General features: G+C 41.2%; 2 protein-coding genes across 2 annotated transcripts; one reads left to right on the plus strand and one right to left on the minus strand.

Annotated features, from left to right (window-relative positions):
* The first annotated feature begins 1,252 nt into the window (after nucleotides 1-1,252).
* Nucleotides 1,253-5,910, plus strand: grxcr1a (glutaredoxin and cysteine rich domain containing 1 a). Its single transcript, XM_006803240.2, has 4 exons — nucleotides 1,253-1,715; nucleotides 2,733-2,972; nucleotides 3,074-3,139; nucleotides 5,649-5,910. The coding sequence occupies exons 1-4, from the start codon at nucleotides 1,314-1,316 to the stop codon at nucleotides 5,826-5,828; spliced, it is 888 nt and encodes a 295-aa protein (XP_006803303.1). The 5' UTR covers nucleotides 1,253-1,313; the 3' UTR covers nucleotides 5,829-5,910.
* Nucleotides 5,911-10,259: 4,349 nt separating this feature from the next.
* Nucleotides 10,260-23,161, minus strand: slc30a9 (solute carrier family 30 member 9). Its single transcript, XM_087851793.1, has 18 exons — nucleotides 23,044-23,161; nucleotides 22,562-22,714; nucleotides 22,272-22,469; nucleotides 22,012-22,059; nucleotides 21,807-21,906; nucleotides 21,494-21,586; nucleotides 21,270-21,352; nucleotides 20,467-20,525; nucleotides 18,759-18,826; nucleotides 17,943-18,101; nucleotides 16,462-16,597; nucleotides 16,345-16,384; nucleotides 16,199-16,270; nucleotides 14,779-14,886; nucleotides 14,522-14,687; nucleotides 14,122-14,251; nucleotides 13,155-13,268; nucleotides 10,260-12,361 (listed from the first exon to the last, which is right to left on the minus strand). Exons 2-18 carry the CDS (start codon nucleotides 22,671-22,673, stop codon nucleotides 12,317-12,319), a joined length of 1,731 nt encoding a protein of 576 aa, XP_087707919.1. The 5' UTR covers nucleotides 22,674-22,714; nucleotides 23,044-23,161; the 3' UTR covers nucleotides 10,260-12,316.
* Nucleotides 23,162-23,575: the final 414 nt, after the last annotated feature.

Below are 23,575 nucleotides of genomic sequence, written 5' to 3' on the forward strand. Positions count from 1 at the left end.
TCATCACCTGTGACACAGAAAAACTGGCCGAGACATCTCAGAGGACACGTTGCTGTATTGAGTCACCGTGACACTTTATCGGTCTTCCTCTTCTCTCTGCAGGCGCTCAGTGAACGAGGAACATCCACCTCGGTGTCACCTCACGTTAAGACGGCAGAAAAGCTCCAGTATGTTACTGAAACTGGGGTGACGCATTTTTCAGAATAAGAGCAGAACCTGGCCTGTGAAACTGTGAATACTTGCAGAAATACTGTGTGCATCTGAATCCTGGTTTATCTTCACATTTACATTTGTTACTTTCTAAACTCTGTTTGATTTAGTCTCCTATATGCAACTTTGGCAACTTGCTCTGAGTCTATTGGGCATTTCCACTGTAAAACATTAAGTTTAAACTATACACAAACATATAAAGTAAAAAGGTGTGCTTGTGGATTTACTGTTAACACAGTTCAGTGTTAAAAGAGTTCAGAGAAACCAGAACAACTGCGAGGCTTCGGATAATAATGTCAACATGCTTGCAGCATCTGCTGATTAGGAATGTTTGCTAAAGTTTTTAACTGATGTACTGTTGTGTTAGTTTAATGCGTCAGTGTTTGTTTAAGCACAAGGTTCGTCTGAAAGAACTTTTATCTTCTTTTCTCTTTTTCCCATTAAAAAACATTTTATTTTTAAATAGATTTACATAAAATTGGCATAAGAATAGTCAGAGAGATGAATCCTCTGGGAACCCCGAATCAATCTATCCAGCAGTTACGATATCACTCTCTGGACAAAAGGTGTGAAAGACTCGATCAAATGTGTGTTTGGGCTTTTTTGCTGGGTCCTTTTAGTTGTTTTACATGTTTTGCATGTGTATAAAACCAGAACACAACCCTCATTACAGCTTGTGGGAAGATAACTGTAATAAATCTTGAATTATAGGCTTATCTGATGCAGAAGTTTCCTCACAGCTGTCATCTCATCTCAAGAGGGGAAATGTTTGTTTGATTAAAGCATATGAGGTTTTCTGTCAATGTGCTGTTGAAAACTGTGTAAATTGCGATGAATAATTCAGAGACTACTATCATTTTACTTGAGACTAGCCTGGTAGGTTGCCATGGTAGAAATGCATGTATTATTTACAGGTTGTGTGGCTGTTAGGCAGCTTACAGGCTCTCAGTTGTTTTTAGATCTGTTCAAGCTGCGAGGATTAAACGTGGTAGTAATCCACGGGAAACAAAACAGTGTGTCTGAGGCCTACATTCACCTCCGCATGAGTACGAAAGAGCTGGACTACAGTGCTGTGGACCATGTGATGTGGCAGAGGGGTTACGATGGAGGGGACAATGGTGACGGCGGGACAGGAGAAGCCACAGAAGCGGGTGAGGTTCCGCGTGGCTTCGGGGAACAGCGGCCGGGTGCTGAAGGAGATGTTCAAAGATGAGGGGCCTTCAGACTCCCTGGATTCAGACTGCACCAGCAGCTCTGACGCTGAGCGAGCCAGCACCCCCTCTACAAGTGGAGATGCACACGGACACATGTTTGGATACCTGGGCTCCGAGCTGGACAGTGAGAACGAGCCCGACGACCTGCTCGTGTACGCGGGGGCCACCAAGGACTGGATGTTCACCACCAAAAGGGTCAACATACTCAGCAAAAATGGGACTGTGAGAGGTGTCAAGCACAAAGTCAGCGCAGGTCAGACGCTGTTTGAAAACCTTCCTAATTCCAACAGTGTAAGTACGTGTGAATGAGCCCGGGTTCATCTAATTCATTTAACTTTGTTACTCGGACGGTTTTCACACGAGTTCCCGTCGGCGTCACGTCTAGTTACAGGAAGGGGCGACATGTGTGACCAGGATGAAAGCTTAGAATAGAGGACAAGGTCACCGAACAATGAAAGATTGATGATGCATTTCATTATCTGTTTCAAGAGAAACTAATCAGATTAATGAATTCTCAGAACTTTGCTTTCTAGTATTACTGCAGTTTGTTATGCTGAGGTAACACCTGGCCCGTATATTGATGCAAAAGTGAAAGAAAGAAGGTCATCTCTGCCAAACTATGAGGTGAAGACACAGCGTGACCAGACTAGATTATGTTGCTTATCCCTCTTAAGTGAGATTATCTTTCTCGTAGAGTGTGGTTCAAACGTGAATCAAGGTAGAACAGATCTGAGCCCGAAGGAAAAGTTTCAACACGTACACGACTAACTCAGTCTATAGTTTCAAGTTCAACAGAGGACAATCAAAATAAACTTAAAAAAGTTAATGCTGATAAATAAAATTGCTGTATTGGGCAAGTTTCAAGTCTCCGAAGTGTAAATTTATTTCAAGGCTGTAAAAAGGCTGTAATATACAGCTTTGTGAAACATGTACCTATTAAGTAAAAAAAAAAAACTCATTTTGGGATTAAAACTCCTTAAAAATGCCTCATTTGTTTCCTCTTCATATTATTCTTCCTTATTTAATAGCAACACATTCATGAATGACCAGTTCAGTGTTTGTCAACATCAAGCACCTCTACCTGCACCTGAACCTTTTTAAAAAATGTGTAGTTGAAGTTAATTTCTTGAAAGATTCTTGGAAAATGGCACCAAGTATACTAAACACTCATGTATATATATGTACACAACACAGGACATATCACTACATGAGATGCAGTACAGATACAGTGTTCAGAGTGGGATGACTTGATCCACACATGGTGTGAATAAAAACTAATCATGTAACTTTATTTGTGCTTCCTCGTAGATGGATTTATCCCTGGAGTTTGGGCGGATAGTCATCTACACTACGAGTTTCCGTGTGGTCAGGACGACGTTCGAGCGCTGCGAGCTGGTTAGAAAGATCTTTCAGAACCACAGAGTGAAGTTCATGGAAAAGAACATCGCGCTGGACAGCGAGTACGGGAAGGAACTGGAGGCGCGTTGCAAACGTGTGGGAGAACCTCCTTCGTTACCCGTCGTGTTCATCGATGGACACTACCTTGGGGTCAGTTCTCTCCACTCCTGCATAATATTACCTGAGATCAATGTATGATACATCTGCAATGACTTAATTAAAGACGGAGGATTAATCTTTTTAATCGGCAGGGTGCTGAGAAGATACTTGGCATGAACGAATCAGGAGAGCTGCAAGATCTTCTGACAAAAATTGAGGTTAGTTCCTCTCAGCGTGCCTCAGAAATCACAATGTGCATAACAGATTTGACTGTGAAGTGAACTGCTTAATTTGGCCCACACAGATGTTACATTATTTAAATGCTGCCTTTTAGATTTGCCTGAATATGCAGCACGTATAATATTAAATCTTAAGGTAATCACGTTTATAATGAATGACTGCATTTCTTTGGTTGAAAGCCACTAAGGTGAACACAGACAGATGCAAACAGCAGCACAAAGTTCCCGAACTAGCAATGCCATAAATAAAACACAAGTAAACTGTAAAACATGCATGCACATCAATAGGCAACCATTAATAATGGAGGTCCTGTTATTGATTCTTTCAAACACATCAACAGCGAGCAGATGGATTTGCAGCACAAACTGAACATGTACGAACCATTACTGCTTCACACTGAGCTGCAGCTCATTCACTCGGCTTTTTTCAGGTCAGAATTTGGAGTACAAACCACAAACAAGTGAATACAAAGCAGTATGATGACATTTAAGCCATGGATACAGTCACTGCATGGTATTAAACAAAAGTATGCAGCTCCGAAAGGTCATGCATGCAAAAATTTGTCCAGAACTGACCACTGACATGGCTCGATTCATATCTGCAGCTCTGCAGCTGAGCAATTTGGAAAGGAAGCTGTGTTTAAAATGATATTATTGTGCTTATTTTCCTTCTATCAGACCCTGAGAAAAGAAGGTTGTTAGCTCTCATGCAAGCATTAAATATAAAACTAAAAGCAGGAATAAATTGGCAAAAACTCTCCTGCACAGGAGAAAACAGCAAACATGCCTGTGTGGGCACAGAGGTGGCATCTGTGGGTGAACTATGGGGCAGGCTAAACCCACACTTTCTGGGCCCCTGCATACATCTGCTATATGTAAATCCACTATGGGTTGCCCACAGAAAACCCATGTGGGCCCCACGGAGTCCAGTCCTTGTGGGGCCCAGAGTAGTTTTGCTCTTTTGGACAGCCAAAAGGAAATTCTTCTGGGCTGTGTGGGTCTGCCCACAGTGCTCTCACGCGGGCCCAGGGGGGCATGTTTGCTGGGTAAAAAACTGTATTCATATGTTGCTTTTCAAGAAGAAACATCCAATGGAGAAAGTCTGACAGCTTAGGAGTCACAACCTAAAAAGCACAGTCTCGTTTTGCTCTTAACCTGGACCGAGGTTCTCCTGACAAACACTTATTAGTGACTTCAGAGACCTTTTGGTTTCATATTGATCTAGCAGTCATTGCTAAAAGCTCAGGTTTTGTACAAGTTAGACAAAAAGGACATGCAGCAGACCTAACATTAGGTAGCAGTCTAAACTTCTTCTGCAGATGCTCAATCACATCGGTATCTGCAGCATGCGAACACTTACAGCTATTTCTTATTGAGCTGGCTACTTGGGTTTTAGTGATAGGTGGGTTGCAAGCCGTGTTGGTCAAGTTACTTGAAAAATGTAATCAGTAACTAATTACTGATTACTTCCCCAAAAAAGTAATCCCGTTACTTTACTGATTACTTATTTTCAAAAGTAATTAATTACTTAGTTACTTAGTTACTTTTTAAAAACACGATTTACAACCTGAATAGGTGATAAAGTGATAGATCTTTCAGCCCAATTCTACTTTTTCTGCATAATAATCATACCAACTTGAAGAAATTAGTTTAACATTTAAACTTATTTTCTGCACATTCCAGCACATAAAATAAAATATTTGTGTGTTTACACTCAGTCTTTCAAATAGATGCAAGTAAAACACAGCAGAAAATAAATAAAGTCAAAGACTAGCGGTCCTGTTGCTCTATTTTCACCTGTAAAGCAGGAGTGGGGTAGGCGGAGGGTTACCCTGGTGCAGGTGTGCAGCGGTCAGTGGAAGAATCCGCGAGTTTCTCTGTGAGTTTCCCATTACGTCGTAGCTACTCGGTGCTTGTTTGGAAGTTTAGGGTTTTTTCGCTGTAAAAAGAAGTTTTCTTCCCACGCACAACGGACACTAATGTTTTTGTCACTTTTTATGGAATCAAACTCAAAGTAAGGTCAGTACTTCCACGCTTTAAACGCTGCACGCTCATACTCTCTCTGCACTCGATATATGATCCATTGTTGATCTGCACACAGCTGTTGTCACGAACGTCGCACTCGCTTACGTCACTGTCATGAGACATTCTCGCAAAAAATCACAGTTTTAGTAACGCAGTAACGCAGCGTTCCTACGGGAAAGTAACGGTAATCTAATTACCGTTTTTGCAACAGTAATCCCTTACTTTACTCGCTACTTGAAAAAAGTAATCGGATTACGCGTTACTGCCCATCTCTGGTTGCAAGTGTGCAGGCCCAAAGTTTCCCAGCAGAATGTTGCATCGTATTAAAATGAATATTGTTATTTATGTCAGGTGTCAGTGTGTTTAATGTTGCCTGCCTGGTGTCATTTTATTAACGGGTAAGTTCTTTAGTGGTACTCAGACCTGTTTGCATTTATTATTTAAACCTGTCTATCCATTTCAGAGGGTACAGCTTCCCCAGACGTGCCAGACCTGCGGGGGCTACGCCTTCATCCCGTGCCCGATGTGCCATGGCAGCAAGATGTCTGTGTTTCGTAACTGCTTCACGGATTCCTTCAAAGCCCTCAAGTGTACTTCGTGCAATGAGAACGGCCTACAGCCGTGTGCGAGCTGCAGCCAGTGAGGGTGTTAAGTGCCTGAAATGACATCACTCCTTCTTTCCTTGGGACCCTACAAAGGGACTGTAATAATACAGCAGGACTCTTTCTCCAGGGCCATTGTTAGCAAAGAAGATTTGAATTTGTAATAAAATCTGTGAATTCATGGATTTCGGTTTTGCTCGTGTGTGTATGTTAAAGCATCATTTGAAGGTCACAAGTTCAGGTTTTTGCAAAATCCTCATTCAAAGATCTTTGTTCGAATCTCTGAAGGCAGTCAGACAGGTCCGCTGAGGAGTCATGAACTTGCTTCCTCTCTTGCAAGCCTAAGCTTGTTAGTTAATTAGTGAAGAGGCTCCTTCATTAACAATGCTCTCATTACATAATCCCATATCAGACAGAGTCCAGGATAACAGACACTCAGCACCAGGAGTGAAAGTCAAGCGCTCAGTTTGCAGCCAGCAGAAGGCAGCAAACTGGAACGTTGTTTACAGGCAAGACTGTTCAAACCTAACATTAAAAATTCATACACAGTACTGTGCAAATGCTTCAGGCACGTCAGATGTTTGTACTCATGGCAACATAAAGAATCACCTGAACGACTGAGAACATGGAGTTCTGTGGAAGATGCTCCAGCCATGAAGTCTGTGTTGACATTAAACACAGTTTACCTGTGTATACTTTGAAGTTACAGGTATGGAGTTTCTTACCAAGAACAATATATATATATTTTGGGTAATTGTCATACTGGCAAACAAAACGACGACTGAGACTCAGGTTTGTATCTTACAAAGTCGTGACACATCCTTCTTTCTTCATGATTCCTTCACCTTGATGAGATTCCTGGTTCCACATGCTATGCAGTGTCACCACAGCACACTATTCAATTCAATTCAATTTTATTTATATAACAAAAGTCGCCTCAAGGCGCTTCATAGATACAGAGAAAAACCCAACAATCATATGACCCCCTATGAGCAGCACTTTGGCGACAGTGGGAAGGAAAAACTCCCTTTTAACAGGAAGAAACCTCCGGCAGAACCAGGCTCAGGGAGGGGCGGGGCCATCTGCTGTGATTGGTTGGGGTGAGAGAAGGAAGACAGGATAAAGACATGCTGTGGAAGAGAGACAGAGATTAATAACAGATATGATTCAATACAGAGAGGTCTGTTAATACATAGTGAGTGAGAAAGGTGACTGGAAAGGAAAAACTCAATGCATCATGGGAATCCCCGGCAGCCTACGTCTATTGCAGCATAACTAAGGGAGGATTCAGGGTCACCTGGTCCAGCCCTAACTATATGCTTTAGCAAAAAGGAAAGTTTGAAGCCTGATCTTATCTATCACTGTTTCACTGTGAGGACAGTGTTCTTAGGGTTCTTTGGGTTCTACACCTCCCTTCTTTCTCCAAACATAGCAAGGCCAAAGTGCTCTTCTGATCACCTGACCAAAGGATGCGCTTCCAGTATGCATACCCTTTCTCTGGTCGTCCTTAGCACACTTCAGTCTGGCTTGACGACATCTCTTCTGCAGAAATGGAGTTTTCTTGGTCTGCCACCTCGCAGTCAACCCCTGTGCAGGATTCTAGCGAGTCTCTTCTTTGAGACAATTCCACTGGACTGAGTCACACACGAGCATGTTGGCAGCTGCGCTGGGGTCTTCAGACGCATCTCTCACTAGTTTTATTCCCAGAGTCTTTGAAGTCTTTCCTTTCCCACCTCTGCCAGGCTTCTTCTGTACTGTCTGCTTCTCTTTGAATTTCTTGATGATGATACTCACTCTAGTTCTTGGCACTGACCTGACTTGACCCTCAGTTTTAACATTACATTACACACAGTAGTTTGTGCTATGGCTCAATAAAAGGGTCAGTTTTTCAATAATATTGACCGTAGTCATTTTTGTATATTAAGAAATAATTCTGTTATTGTGTACAAATCAAAATAATTCCTGCTTCACTTCAACCTTATGTTAAACCACCTTTATTTTATCAGCTGCCCAAAAGATTGGAGCAGTTTGGATTTCTGTGTGGAGCCTTTACATATGCTGACCTCATTATTTAAAGCTCTGGCGATCCATCACAAACAATAGCTTATGTAGCAACAGGGTTTTTGCTTCTCATGTTTTTACTATTCTAGTCACAGAGCTAAGTAGATGATTAGTGGAAAAATCAATATCAATGTTTAAAAGGTTTCAGAGGGCACTTTTACAGCCCATCTGAAGGTGTTTCCGTATATTTACTGATGAAAAATAGCTGGAAATTTGAGATCTGTGATCTTTTTTGTGTTATATTCCATATTACATACATTAAAACAGAATTTTATGAGATAATCATTTTGCATCAGTTCAGTGTAGATGCCGATGTAGAACCAGTTCCAGGCGTTTCCTTTTACAAAAAGAGCACCCAGTGCCAAAAAGCTTCCTTCCCATGATTGCTGGGTTAGAGACTGTTGAGGTCGGAGGCTGTGGGAGGGGCAAGAAATTATAGATAAGCTGGTTCTGGTTACCATAATTCTCTGCCCATGGTAACTACTGCAATTTTCCTCACATAATTTAAGGTTCTTAAATCTTTCAGAATATAAACTGGTTTTCAAAAGGCGCCACAGCAGAACTGGCTCCACACGGCACCGTCGTGATATCAGTACAACTAGGCAGGCAAAATGTAAGCAGACGTAAACCTCACCCATATTCAATGAAAGCATTTTAATTACATTTTTCTGCAGTGCTGATAAATCTACAAACCCCTCAAGTTGTTCAGAGAACAGACCCTGCTGTTCATATATATATATATATATATATATATATATATATATATATATATATATATATATATATAACCTGATATTTCTGGCTGTGAGCATGAGGTTTATTTGGCAGTAAATCAGATGCACTGGAGCCTACATGTTAACAGACTTGGGTTCAGCACAATCAGATACTAACAAAGAAATCTGGATAATTCAGCCCAATGAGCTCTTGATGTGCACACGTTTCAACAGTCCGACGTAATGCAGTGCATGTAAGCCTTTCACTAAATTAGCATGAAACTAAAAGACACAGCTCAGTGGCGGATCACATGCAGTCCTCGCAGTTTCGTGTTTTTAAACGGATGATGTCATTAGTTGGCTGCCATCCACGGGGTCAGGGAAACGCAGTGCCCGAGCCGCACAGCTCTCTATGCTGTCATAGCCCTGTACAATGCTGCTTGAACATGATTAGACAAGGCAGCACTGTAAAGAGGCTAAAAGCGTAGAGCAGGGTGATGATGATCCGCCATGAAGACTTTTCGTGCCATCATACGCGACCTGGATTATTCTAGATGCTCCCGCACCTGTGATTGAAACAGCAACCAAATCGATCATTTTGGGGGGGAGAAGAAAAACACACATTTACGCACACACAGCAGGCCCGGGTAAAAGCAAATATATAGTGTTTCTGCAGGAGTGATGAGGCGCTACGTTTGAAGAGTAATGGGTTTCGGGGTTTTGTAACCACAGGCTTGTGGAGATGGAGGAGAGGCTTCATGAAAATCTGAGACCCCAACTGTGCAGGTTAACTGCGCCCCCATCTGTGGGCTGATGGAGGCGAGGGGGGGAACAGGATACATCGAAAATAATAACATAAAGCAGCTACATTTTTTTATTTTCCTTTTTGTTTAAAAAAAAAGGCGCCGACAAGATCTGTCTGTAAATGCCTGAAAGCGGCGATGTGGCGAGCAGGAGGCTGCGAGGGCTGAAGATCTCTGTGCTGATCTCCAGACAAGACAAACGCTCCTCGACGCAGGTTTCTTTTCCCTTTTAATAAAAATGAGCCAATTCAGCCCGAGGATCTATTTCTCTCTCTCTAGCTATACATGCACAAGCGATTGTCTCTGTTTGAGGGGAGACATGGAAGGAAACAGGATGGGCAGTGGCACAACTGACTTGGGAATGGTATGACGAGACATGACACCGATATGCGCGCAACACCCCAAAAATTTAAGACAACATTTAACGGTGAAAAACCTGCAAATGGAGATCGTCCGCCCTCCGGGCTCGGCGAAAAATTATTTCAGTGGAGCAGTGTAGCGTGGTCCGGCCGCGATGCTGTGCGTAATGTTTTGAACGGTCGGTCAATGCGCAGACTGGTTGGAAATGACTGTTTTTATTGACGTCAGCGAACAGGCTAGTGCCCCCCTCTCTCATCCCCACAACTGCACCATCTAATGGACTTGGGTTTACATTCCAGTCATCCATCTGAGCTTTAAACAGGAAACGGGAATCCAGTTCGGGGAAAAACAATGCTTTAAATTCTACTTTTTTAAAAAGATAAACATATCTGGTGGCGCCTTTTCCAAGACCTACAAAGTTATTTAGGTTTTTCCCTTGTGTGTGTGTGTGTAAGTGTGGAGCTTCAATGAATATTGCATTTTGCATAAGCGCACAGCATTCAAAACAAGAGAATTCAAACAAACGACACAAAAGGAAACCAAAAATAATTTAATAAATTATCTCATATTCGTCCCATGTCCTTCAACAGTAGCGTCCTCGTTATGACCCAAGAAGAAACAGTTCACAATCACCTTCAGAAACACAGATCTGCCTTCCCAACCAAGGCGCAATGACTGCGGCCCTCCTGCAGCATGACAGCACGTTGGCAAGTTGATCATGTGTCAACGGCAAACAAAGACAAGCAAACACAGCATCACAGTCCGGTTTATACAGAATATTAGTGATACATTATGAAGGAGTAACTTTTTTGCCACATGCTCCACAGGGTGACAATGCCAAAGTTTTCAGCTGTTGGTGGACTTCAAAAAAAGAAGAAATCAAAGGTAGCTGGTCCACTCGTCTTCATTAGAGATCACTTATTTATACACCGTGGACAAGAGGCAAGGACATCTCCATTCCTTCTGCATTTTGTCTTTGGAACAATACAATCAGTCACGTGACGAGACAATTTCTAACCCTACGAACAGCGTTTAGAGATGTAAAGTCAGTGATGTCGTCATCAGAGCTTGTTTAAGATTATGACCCATTAAATGAGAACAATAATACAGTGCAGGGTTTCCAAACTGTATTAAGTCCAGCGGCCCAACCTGGTTTAAAAGCGCCAACTGTTAGTTAGCTACTGGATCTTATTAGGCTCCCAACTCTGCCAGCTGGTGTATACATATACATTATACATATGAAACAGCTGTTTGAAAGAGTTAGCAGGACAAACGTTATGCCTTAATGGTGTTCAGCTGATATTTGACTCTCAGTCACACTTGGATTATGTGAGCATTCATCTTGATCTCTCCTGCTGATACAGGCTGTTTGCTCGCTTGTGTTTGGAGATGTAGTGCTAGCTGTTCAGTTCCTCAGTGTCACAGGGCTCCTGTGCTTGTCCTCCTGTCCTATATTTATGGTGGAGGATCATATTAAACATGGCAAAGCTTTCAAAGAATGAGGTCAGCATATGCATAAGTAACCCCCGTGTGCCAGAAGCTTTCTTTGTTTTGCCATGTATGATGACATAGTGAGCCAGTCCTCCCAAAATGGCCATTGCAGGAACACAGCTCTGTGAGCAGAGAAGCCCCGCCCACATGTTTAAGCCATCTGCTGAAGGGCAGCCAATCAAAAGACGGTTAGCTTAAAGTAACCAGGATAAAACAGCTCATTTGAGACTGAGGATGCAATGCTGGCCTGCACCAAGGCCCAGTGTGAGAGACTGGCTTATTTTGAACTGTGAATCATGTAAAGCCGATCTAATGTAAAAAAAAAAGTGATAAAACTTCACATAACCCGGACTTATCGAGCGCTGCTGCTCAGGCCTGTCAACGTTTCTGGTGGAAACTCTGCAAATCCAGGTTAGACAACTTGTATTCATAACATCAAGTCCTACTATATCCACTCTACCTATTAAATCAAATATCTCAATAATACCATTTGACTTTCTATAATCGCAATAAAAATCTATTCATCACAAATTCTGTCTTCATTAGAGAACCTGCGGTCTTCAGTTTTACATTAAAAGGAAACAGAAAGAAAAAACCTCTAACATTGTCTAGTCATTAAATAAGTCTGGGTTGAAATTGTAGCTCTTTGGTTTCCTTCTGCACTAATAAAGGAAACTCTATCACTGTGATCATTAAAGTCTAGTAAACGACACTGGTCCTGTTCTCGCTTCAGACACAGACATGAGCCCACATCGTGACACCTTTATGGAGGAATGTGAGTCTAAGCAACCAGCCGGTGGACGACGCTGTCGTAGTTTGTGTGCGAATTCAAGGAGCCTAATGACAGCGTCAGTCTTCTGCCAGAAACACTCGCACTGGAATGTGAAAGTGGATCTCTGGCAGGGTGAACTCACAGATCCCAGACTGAAGCTCGGGCATAGCTGCTCGAACACTGTGCTCATCCTTCTGGACTATTCTACAGTAAGACTTGAGAAGTTGTGCGGGTTTGTTGTCTGTGTTTGTTGTGTAGTCAGAAAGAGGCAGTTTGCAGAGGCAGGCGCGGCCATCCTTCCAGCTTCTTCTTCGTGGCATTTCGGGATGTTATAGTATCTCCAAGTCTACATGACGGACCTCTGGGTTGCGTTGCTGTAGAGGCACAAAACCAAAGTTACGCACAAACTTGACTTGCAATTCTTAATCAAACACTTTTATTTAAAAATACAAATATATGGTGAAAACGGAGGTTTGTGGCTTATGATAGGTTGGAAGTCTGGATCACTGCGATCCTCTTCACAAAAAGCTAACAGGATGTTTTCTGCTGAAAATAATGTCCGAGTGAAAAAAAGCGTATCATTTGTGTTTATCAAACCACCAAATCTGTGTTTTTGATCTGTAAATGCGATTAGCAGAAGTAACATTGTCAACGTTAGACACCACGGCTGGATGATCAGAAATGGATCTTTTTGGGGAGATGGGATTATGTTAGATTTCCCAGACAACACTCTTACTCAAATATTTCTTATTTCTTTACAAAATATAAAAAGCTTCTACAACTATTTTAACAAGGACATTATTATAATTATAATGAACTCAATGACTGAGATATGGGAGCTCATCCTGAGTGTTTCCCAGCTTAAAACAGGAATCTGGAGGGAGTGACGAGGAATATAAACACAAAGGGTCTGCATCTTCTTTAAGAATTCCCCTTTTTGCCATTTAAGTAACAAAAATGTATTTTAAACTTGAGCAAATTAAACCCAACTTTACAAAAATGTGTTAAACATCACAATGCTGGTGATCCTTCTTTGGTCTAAGGCCATGAAAGTGTTTCGTGATGCAGGAAAAAATCTTTCCTAAAGTCATTCCCAGATTTTATGACTCTGTAACAGCATGAGACAAACAACAAACTAGAATAGCAAATAAATGTATATTTCAGTACTTTGAGCTCTTTCTCCAAGCGGTCCACCTCAGCTCCCAGGGTGTCGATGATGTTCTCTCCGTGTTTGAGCATGAAGTTCTCCAGCTCCTCCGGGGTTTTCACCTGCTGAATGTCCTGCAGAGACACAAACATGTAGTTTTGTCAGGAAAGATACGGGTCAACATTCATGACATCGGTCCGAGCCTGCTATTATTGATAACTGGCTAATGCAGCTCATCTGTGCCTTCAAGGCTATAAAACATGGCCCACATGACCTGCTCAGCCATGTGATGTCATGTGATGTCATGTGATGTCTGTCTCTTGGGTGCTTGTGTTTAATAACTTAGATTGTATTTAAATCTGGTGTGGTCTCCCAATCACTGTCTGAACTTTGAGGAACGTAGTGACAGCAGAAACACCATAAGATAATTAACAATAATAAAAAAGTGTCTTTAACAACGTCAGATGCTCACAGCACTAAACTCAAAGATTTTGTTTCACCAGTGAATGTCAAGAACATACTCGAAGCAACTGATGTCTGTGTGAAAAGATTAGTAATCATTGGAATTCATACTGAAGAACTGCATGACACACTGCACAGCTCATAGCCTGCAAGGACAACAACTCCTGCAGATGATAATTACACATGTATGTGTGGAAGACACAAGAATGTGACATTTCCAGATGGAAAATAAAACAGTTATTTTATATTTCAGGACTCAAGGTGGCTGTGTACCTCTGACGTTTTTAGAGAAGTGAGGATAATGAACTGTTTGCTCAACAAGATGAGTTCACAGGATAAATAACTTAAGGGAACAGATTAGACTCTTGTATACAGAAAAAACTATGCTAACATTTGCAGTTAGCATTGTGTTCCTGACTTTATTAATAAGTTATTAAAGCAACTTCTAAAAATAGCCCAAACATCCAGTCCACAAATCGCTCTCATTCTGAGTACAAACATCAGCACTAAAACAAGATAACTTACGTTGAGGATTTGGTCAATGTCTTGTTTTTCCAGATAAGAACGTGTCACCACGCGGCCATCAAAGTCAACTTCAGCCTTGAAGCGCACTTTACTCAGTCCCATATCCGTGGCCTTCACATCGTGGATGGCCCTGCCGACAACACAAACATCTCAATGGAAGAAACAGAAAAACGATGTGGAGGGAAGCTGCTACAACACAAACGATCCGTATGCAAACGCAACAAATAAAAGAAACCAGTGAAACTGGTTAAAAGGTCATTTTAATTTGAACTGCTGTTCACTGCATGTTGATTTAATCTTCACCATTTGTTTGTGGCTGGATTCAATTTATCAAAGTTAATCATCCAGATTCTGAGTTCATGTTTTGCAGTCGAGGAGGTTCGTGTGTGCGTTCGCTGACCTTACAGCAGGATCGTTCTCCAGAAACTCTGTGAGCTTCTGCACGCGCTCAGCCTGTATGGAGCGTCCCAGCAGGGCCTCTGTGTTAGTGTAGATGAGGAAGGCGGAGACTGCGCCCAGCAACGTGCCAACGCCAAGAGAGCCCAAGCTATCATAGGTCGGGTTACCTGGGGTCAGCGAGTAAACATTCAGGTTAATGACTCCAGTCCAAAAGATCAGAAAAATTATAAACCGGGACATGACGACTCGTGTATTTACCTGTAAGTGAGGTGAGCCCCATGCAACCAGCAGCCAGAATAACTCCCAGCACAGCAGCAGCGTCCTCCAGCAGCACCACGTTGGTGCTGGGGTCTCGGCTCTGCATCACTGCACACATGAATAATACGAGAGCTTATTTATAGCTGAATCTTCAGATATAATTACATCATACCAACTTGCTAATATCCACACTCACAGACGAAAGTGTGTCTCATGCAGTCAGATGTCTGACTTTATTTTGCAATATGCAAATTAATTCTGCCTCAGTGATGCCGTCTACACACAGCAAGACAAAACACACTGTTTTCATTTTAACCTCATCATGCTGATGGTAAGTTAAAAGGCACAATCATACATGTGGCTACTTACCAACACAAAAACATGCTTGTTGTCAAATAGCAGTTCCTAACATGGACATATACACGAGGCAGCCATAATAGCAGGATACACTTTAGCATCCACTATGACAGGAAAGGAGATCATTCACTGACAAGTAAATCATGTAAATTACTGCCATGTTTTCCACAAATAGTCATAAACTGCTAATATATTGATATCATTTGATCTTTTCTTTAACACTTTCACCCTTTCACACAAGAATGCTAAAGGCATTATGAACCCTCAACACGTTCTCACTCCCAAAGCGTAACATTTTACGCTAGGTGACAAATCGTCAACATATTACGTTTTCGGCTACCCACCACGTTCCTGAATGACGACCTCGGACAAATGAGGAAATATGAGAACCGTATGGACTCAATCTACACATGTTCGCTCTTTTTCTTCAAATCGCTTAGAAACACGCTATTTAACATCATTAAAGTCCTGGTTAAGGTCAGGAAAAAGGTTATGGTTCGGGCTAGGGATAAGGTTAGATTTAGGGCTGGAATACAGGGCTGGAACGTCTATTACCGCGGGAGCGTCATTGCACTGGATTTCGGCCATAACCCACCACGTACCATAAGAATGCCGAAGGTCTCCTTTCGCGTTCCTCAGGAACGCCGCGGGACGTGACAAAACGTCGGCATGTTACGCCTCGGGAGTGAGAACGGGCTGCAACCGTGGCTAATGTAATAGAAACTGTGGGACACAGCATTTTAATCCTAATATTTATATTCAGAGCACTTTTCTCAACACATATTACAATAACTGTAATATGTGTAACTCAGTTTGCACTTATTTAATCTCATTCGAGAATTTCATTGGATTATATTCACACAGATGCTGAATGTGTGTAAGACAAGTTAACCTGCACAATCTCATCCAAAGAATATTTTTACTCAGTTATTCATGTTTAGATAAGATGCTTTCGTTTTTGCAGTTGGGACATTGTAAACAAAATGACACATATTTGCCACATTTACCTGGAATAATTGTAGCGGCAGGTGTAAAGACAGGATATGAACTGATCTGTACGTACCATATTCATAAAAAGACAATCCTTGCTGGCGGGCGCTCCTCTTTATCTCATTGATGGCAACCAGTAACGTGGCTGAGAAAGAAGCAGATGTCTGAGAACAAGCTGCAGAGCAATATCTGATCTGTTCGTTCGTTACTATAACTCACCTCCTTCAGACACCAGAGAGCCCGCCAAAATACAGTAAGCCTGCAATGTGGAAAAAATATGTCGGCAAATGTTTTTTAAATTTGTTTTGAACAATTTGAGTCAACACAGACACTCACCCATAACAAAGACTCGATGGGCTCCGGGTGCAGCAATCCCATGATGCCGTGGTACCAAGAGAGGCCTGCTCCCATCATAAAAATGCCCACCCCACTGATGAGGGAGGCAATGTAGCGCATGTTGGAAAAGCCATATCTAAATATCAGAGCAAAAAAACAAACACAGAACAATGGCGCTGAATTACAGCCAACATTTACTCCACCATGTTTTATGCAGAGCAATAACAGAGACGTGACACCCGCCGCAGCCTCAAAGAGTCGATCATCAGCTGGACCAGGTGCACCGAGCGACTCTGAGGTTTTGTGGGCACATCTACTCACCATCATAGCAAAAATGTAGCCATATATACATAACTTTTTTTTCTTACTGTCTTCATAATGTGAATTAGCTGCAATGTCATGAAACTTCGCAAATAGATAGAAAAAGGATAACTTGTAGATTTATTTTGCATAAGGACACAAAACCTTTTAAATGTTTTTAACACTGAAATTAAAGTTATGGATCTCTTCTTATAAATTTACAAAAGAAAGTTCAAAAGACCTACCTGGAGAAAATCGCTTACTTATACTCACTATGTGCATCCTCATCTCCAAAAATTAAAACAAATAGTGTGGGTGTCTTTTCCAAATCATTTCTCCTTCTATGAATTATTTATTGGCAAGAATCCACATCAATGTATCTACTGTTTCTACATTTCTATACTTCTGTAGTTAGTAATGTTAGTAATGTGCAAGAAAATTTAATATTTGGTTGCTGACAATATACTAGAGGTGGGAATCACCATACAACTCACGATACGATATTATCACAATACTTAACTCACGATACGATATTATTGCAATTTTTAAAAATATTTTGCGATATTCAGATTCTGTACATAAAGGTAAACTTTATCAATATTCATTTTCTCTAATATCAAAGTCTCACACTCAGTCTTTCTCTCATTTCAGTTTGATTGTTGACAAACTGAACGGTTTGTATTACAGTCTAGTCCAACTTAACTGAATCAACCATCTGGTACAATTATAGCTATTCTGAACTATGCAGTTTATGAAAACTATGCAGCCCCTTCAGCAACTGAAGAATTTGAAAGTAAATTCAAACAAAATATAATTTTACATGAAATAAAAAAGTTTTAAACTTAATTAAAATAAAACATGTCTTAAATTAAAATAAGTAAACTGTCATGTTTATTAAACACATTTGGACAGTGAAGGAATGTCAGGATTCTTGCTCAGAAAAAGGATCAACATGCTCTGAAGTCAGAGCACAAAAACCTTTTTGTAACAAAATATCGATTTCTGCTGTCCCTGTATCCATACATTATTAGCAAACAAAATATCACCATGCTACACAGTATCCATTTTTTCCCCCCACCTCTACAATATTCTGCAACTGACTTTGACACATTACTGCTTTTATTCCTATTCTGGCGAGCACTGAACCTCTTTTAATGAGTACAGGAAGGTGTACCACTTACGGGTGCACGGCATCTGGGTTGCGGACAGACTGGCTGATTCCCAGAGCGAGCAGAGCCTGGTTGCACGTGTCGGCCAAAGAGTGGATGGCTTCAGAGAACATGCTAGCTGATCCAGTGTAGACCCAAGCCAGGAGCTTGAAGAAGAAATTCAGCCCATTTCTGAGAACAGAACATAAATAAGTGAAGCGCTCACAGGGCACACAGATGTAAAGTCTCACATGTCAAGCTCAACAACAGTTCTGATTAAATTGGTTTATAGATTTATCAGGTTGCCTACACTGAAACTGAAACTTAAACTTAAAAACTGTTTTAATCCAACATTGTGTGTAAATTGTTCCAATTTCTATTCTAATGCCTCTCAATCACTGTCATGTGCACTATGGAGTCCAGTGAGTCTCTCTCCTATTTTATACTGATTCTGCTACATGTGACTGCACATGTTCTCTAACACAATCACCTTAACTTAATAAGCCACAGGACTGCACATGATGCATGCAGTTTCCATGCGATTCCTAATAGAAATGTGTGCATTTCTCAGGAAGTCTTTACAAGTTTCTTCTCATCTGAGTTCACATGAGGTGAATGTTTTGCACTTTTATTCATCCGCAGCAGATTTCTGTTTTGCCGTTTGATTATTTTTGCACCTTCTGATACTTATCCAGCATACTGTATGTAGTAACCCTGCTGAGAACAGACCCGTAGCTCCTCTCTCTAATCCAATACCTCCCACTGTGTGTGCAAGAGCTCAGCAAAGCTGCTGAGTGCAGAAAGACCAAAATGCACTCATGAATGAGGGAGACTGGTGAAACAACTTACATGCAAATAGCAACCATGACCACCTTCCCTGGCCCTTGTAGAAATGTCGTCCTCTGGCCTGATCGTGGCTTTATGAAAGATAAGAGACATTATTACTCTGCAGTTAAAAGGAAATCAGACCTGTAGTACGAAGCAGGATTACGGGCTTAACGAGACGACTTCAGTGTTAACATATGGAGGTGCTACACCACCACTGGAACTTAACCTGAGCAGGTTTTATTCGAGATCAGCAGATACGAAACCACTCCTAGAAGATCCAGTGGACCACAGTGTGCAGATAAAAAAAGAGGGTCTATAGTTTTTAGAGACCATCTAAACAGTTCCCTTAAATAAACACATGCAGGGAACTTATGGCCTTCAATTCTGTCCTGTTGGGATATAAACCTGTTCTGCAGTTATACAAAGCTGCACAGATTGAGCCTCAAAAACAAATCCTGTGTACATTTCACACACAAATCAGTCATTTATTAATAATTTGGTATCTGAATTTGTTTGTACCTTATGAACATCTTTAAAAAACAAACAACAAAAACCTACTTACTACTACTGATTATTACCATTATCAGTTTTTCTTGTTATTATTATCTTTGGTCATAATTTATAGCCTTCATCTAGATACATCTGCTCACATTCATACAAACACTGGTGTGGCAGCAGCAGCTGTGTTCACTATAACATGCCTTATGTATTTAACCTGTTTTGGACTTTTTACTTTTGCCATTTTAAACCTTGTGGGGTGCTTCCTGTTTTTAAATCAGATTAATTTGCACAAACAGGTAAAAACCAAAGTAGGGCACATAAACAACTATATTCTTTTTTTTAGTTCTTTAATTTCTGAAATGCAAGATGTATCACTGCAAAGAAAAAGAAAAGCATCAGATAAATACCAAATAATCATAAATGGCCCACTGCTAGGTGGTCACTTGTGGCAAAAGATGATATTACTGCTATCGTTATTGGGCTCATATATGATTTGTGGCTCCATGCAAATTGTTTTGTGCTCATAAATGTCCCTTTTGATACTAAAGGCTGAGGAGCTGTGACCGAACTACTCTTTGTTCGTAAAAGACACCACTGGATAACAAATCAGTAGATGTGTGTTTGTGATGGGTCTACCCCGGGTTGAGAATTAATAACCACCTTTGAGTAATGTGGGAAAGCTATCCTATGTATGCTGAACTTGCACTGTCGTACATGCTCTAGGTATCCAAAAACCCAAGTTTAGGTTGCAAATAAGAAGATGTATGTATGTTGTTGTCAGGATTTAACACACCAGTAGAGTATAGAAAACACCATGACGCTCCAGACAAATGGAGAACAGTGCAGTCGCTGAAATAATGTCAGCATCGTAGACTAACAAGGGGACTGTGTGAATGCCAACAGATAATAGGAATGTGTCATAGAGATGCAGTGACCTCTCTAACAGGGGCAAAGATCAGGTAAACACCAGCTGATATTATTTTATCCAAAGAACTTGGACGTGGGTAGATTAACATTACTTATTGTGCTATGGACAGCTGGTAATATTAAAAAATGTGCTTTATATCTAACATTCATACACCAAGGGAGCAACTTGGGATTAGCATCTAGCCCAATGATATTTGGCATGCAGAGTGGACCAGACAGGGATTGAACCATCAACCTTTCATTTAGTAGATGATCTGCTCTAACCCCTAAACAATTACAGCAATAGAAGCAAAGAGCTCACCTTAGTGTTTCCCCAAAAGTCTTTATATTCTTGCAACAAGCGCTGATTCCGAAAAATATCTTAAAATAAAGAAAAAAGGGCAAAACAAAGCTGATTAGTTCACAGACCAACAACCGACAGAATCATTTCACATAAATAAAACAACAACAATTAATGTCATCATTAATACCTGTTTCCACCTGCTATTTCATGGCTGCTGTTAAACATTTTAGATAACTGGCAGGAAATGTTGATCCAAAGGAGCACAGATGGGTCAGAACCTTCCCACTGGTGCATTCATATCTAGCGTTTTTATTCTGGTCAGGCTTTAATCTCGTTACTTTTGTGCATGTAAGCATGGCTGCTGTCACTGTTAACTCCACACTTGCCTAACTTAAGGTTGACTGCTAGGTATAATTTTTAAATGTTAAGATTGAGTCCGTATATGCTTCAAAGCAACTGAAATAACTTCTTTGTCACTGAGTTTAACACTGATGGCCAGACAGTTAGTTTGTATATCACAGTTGACCTGACAAATGATCTATAACATGTTGACTTTATTGTGTTAGGGTGTCCCGACAAATGTGTCTGCGTCGGGCTTTGAGTGTGAAGAACTGGAATATTTCAGCACATTCGATCTAACAACGGGAGGTTCCACGAGCATCTGTCAGAGGTTTTAGAGTAATATGGTGAGCAAAAAGAGCGTGCTCAGTACACTGTGGCTACGTATTCCAACTGCAATGTTTTCTATAAATTAGCAAAAAGTTTTGACATTTCAAAGCCTGTTGAACTGTTTTGGATTAAGACCACAGATAAAAACCTACTCTCTTGGTACTCTCGCTCCACCTCTTTCCTGAGGTTTCTCTCTCTGGCCAGAGCTTCATGGCTTCCCCAAACATCTAGTGCTCTAATAACAAAGAGAAATAACTGAATTAACAGGGGTTAAGAGAAAAATATCAGTGAAGTCTCTGGATTAAGCAGTAATCGTTTGGGAGATGTTGTAATGTATTTGTGCTTAAGATGGAAAGCAGAGGTGTTTAACACTTACTTGGCCTCAACGTCTGAGCGCAGGAAGACAGTGAAAGCCTCTGTGTCATCATGGGGGCTGCGCCTTCTGATCTTCCGGAGTTGTTCCAAATCACTGTGAACACGTGAGGGTGAGACTTAAGTTAGACCCATGCTGCACGAGACAGTCTTACATTAGTTAATCACAGCAGCACACTTCCTTATTAACCAAAAGAAATTTGTCTACCAGCATCTAAGTTAGCAGAAAACACTCAGCTTAGCTTTGATGATTTACAATTTGGTGCTGTTGTATAAAGCAAACATTGACTGTTAAACAATTGAGGATGAGGAGTTACCTTGGTTTAAGGCAGAACTCATTCATCGCTCTGACTGCAGTGATGAAGTTGTTCTGAGTGTATTTGGCTCCATATTCCCTTTTCTTCAGGACAGCACGAACTGCATGTGACCACAGTGGGAAATTAAATTCAAGCGACCCAATCACACCCACATTCTTATTTTAAATGAGTTTAACGTGATGGATTCACAAATGTTCTTCTTTACCTTTCACTTGAATTGTCTCTGCTTTAGTCAGACCCTTAGGTGTTGCACCTATTAGAACAAATAATGTATCTTAACTGCACATTCCTCAAATCATACATTTATCGTTTAACTGTTTCCTACTGTTTGTGTTGACACGAGAAGCAACAAATACAAAAACATGCTTAATTATAAAGGAAAACCTGTGCACATCACAATGGTTTATATCAAGTCTCTCAACAGCTACAATTTATGGAGCTTATGGAAATCTTCACGTTTCTTACCTGGTGATTCTGGGCTGGCTTGTGCAGCACCAGATAAAACCTTTGCTGCAGAGGGGGCATCACCCGATGGTGGTTTTGGGGGCCCATCTTTACCGGTATCAGAGGTAGAGTAATACTGGACCTTGCCCAACCCTAGAGAAACTACACGGCAGTCTGGGAGGCTGAACCATACGCTGTGTAGCCCTCCGCTTTGCCAACCTGTGCAACACAATCATAACTTGGCTTTTCATGCCCTCTCAAACAAACACCAAGAGAATGAACAGATGACCTTAACGTGAAAGTCTGCTCACCGTGGCACAGCTGCGGAAACCTCGGGGGCCGCTGTGACAGGGACGATCTCTGTTGCAATGAGACCCTGCGGAAAACATGCCACGGTCTGTGGGCGGCCAGGCTGGGAAACATCCTCGCTGCAGCGGGAGTCGGTACTGACGCACAGGAACTTTCTATGCAAGAGTCACAGACAGTCCGCCCGTCAACGTAACCCACTTCTGACAGATTAAGGCCTCTCAAGTCCACACAGTATCACCAAGCAACTACGTTAGCATGGCTACAAACGAGCGTTTAACTGACAGGGATGTCAGTTAAACCCCGTACCTGCTTGCAAGCACTCACAGAGATAACCCGGCGGTTACGTAGCAAACAAGCTAACCTTGCTAGCCAACACCGTAACCCTGAGCCCTCGTAGGTAACAAGTGCCGTATAACATTTTAATTCACTTAGAAACAACTGACTAGAGCGTACATTTAAACGGAGTGCTCATAGAACCCAGTACCTTTCTGTGGTGAGGTTTATTCAGCATAATCTGTGTCCATTTTGCGAATCTATGGCCAAACTGATGATGTGAACGCCACTGTAGCTTCACAAACACACACGTGACTTGTGACGTCAGTATTCGGCGTTGATTTAACAAATATCGCGATATTTTACAAACCGTTGTTTGGACCATTCGTTTTGACATCTGACCAGGAATTTCTTTGAAGCTGTAGTTTGCTCTAGTATTTGATGCTTCTTGAAGAGTTTCTATGCTTCTATCAGTTTTTGTTTTCGATGCTCGTCTTGTAAATTCACCAGCGGGGAAAAATATGCTTTATGTGAAAAAGTGTTCATTTATTGTATATACTACAAAAAGATGACCCATATAAATCATGACTTGATTTATCAAGGGGAAGAAAAAGCTATCAAAACTTACCATATGAAAAAATCCCCCAACTCCACTTGTGAAATTATGAATTCACTGTGGTTAACCATATTTTTTGGAAAGCTGAGTTCAGTTTGTGTAAAGGAACACAAAGGCTTGTCTTAGA

This window comes from Neolamprologus brichardi, chromosome 2, assembly GCF_056152115.1.
Source record: "Neolamprologus brichardi isolate AB-2024 chromosome 2, ASM5615211v1, whole genome shotgun sequence".
Lineage (NCBI taxonomy): Eukaryota > Metazoa > Chordata > Actinopteri > Cichliformes > Cichlidae > Neolamprologus > Neolamprologus brichardi.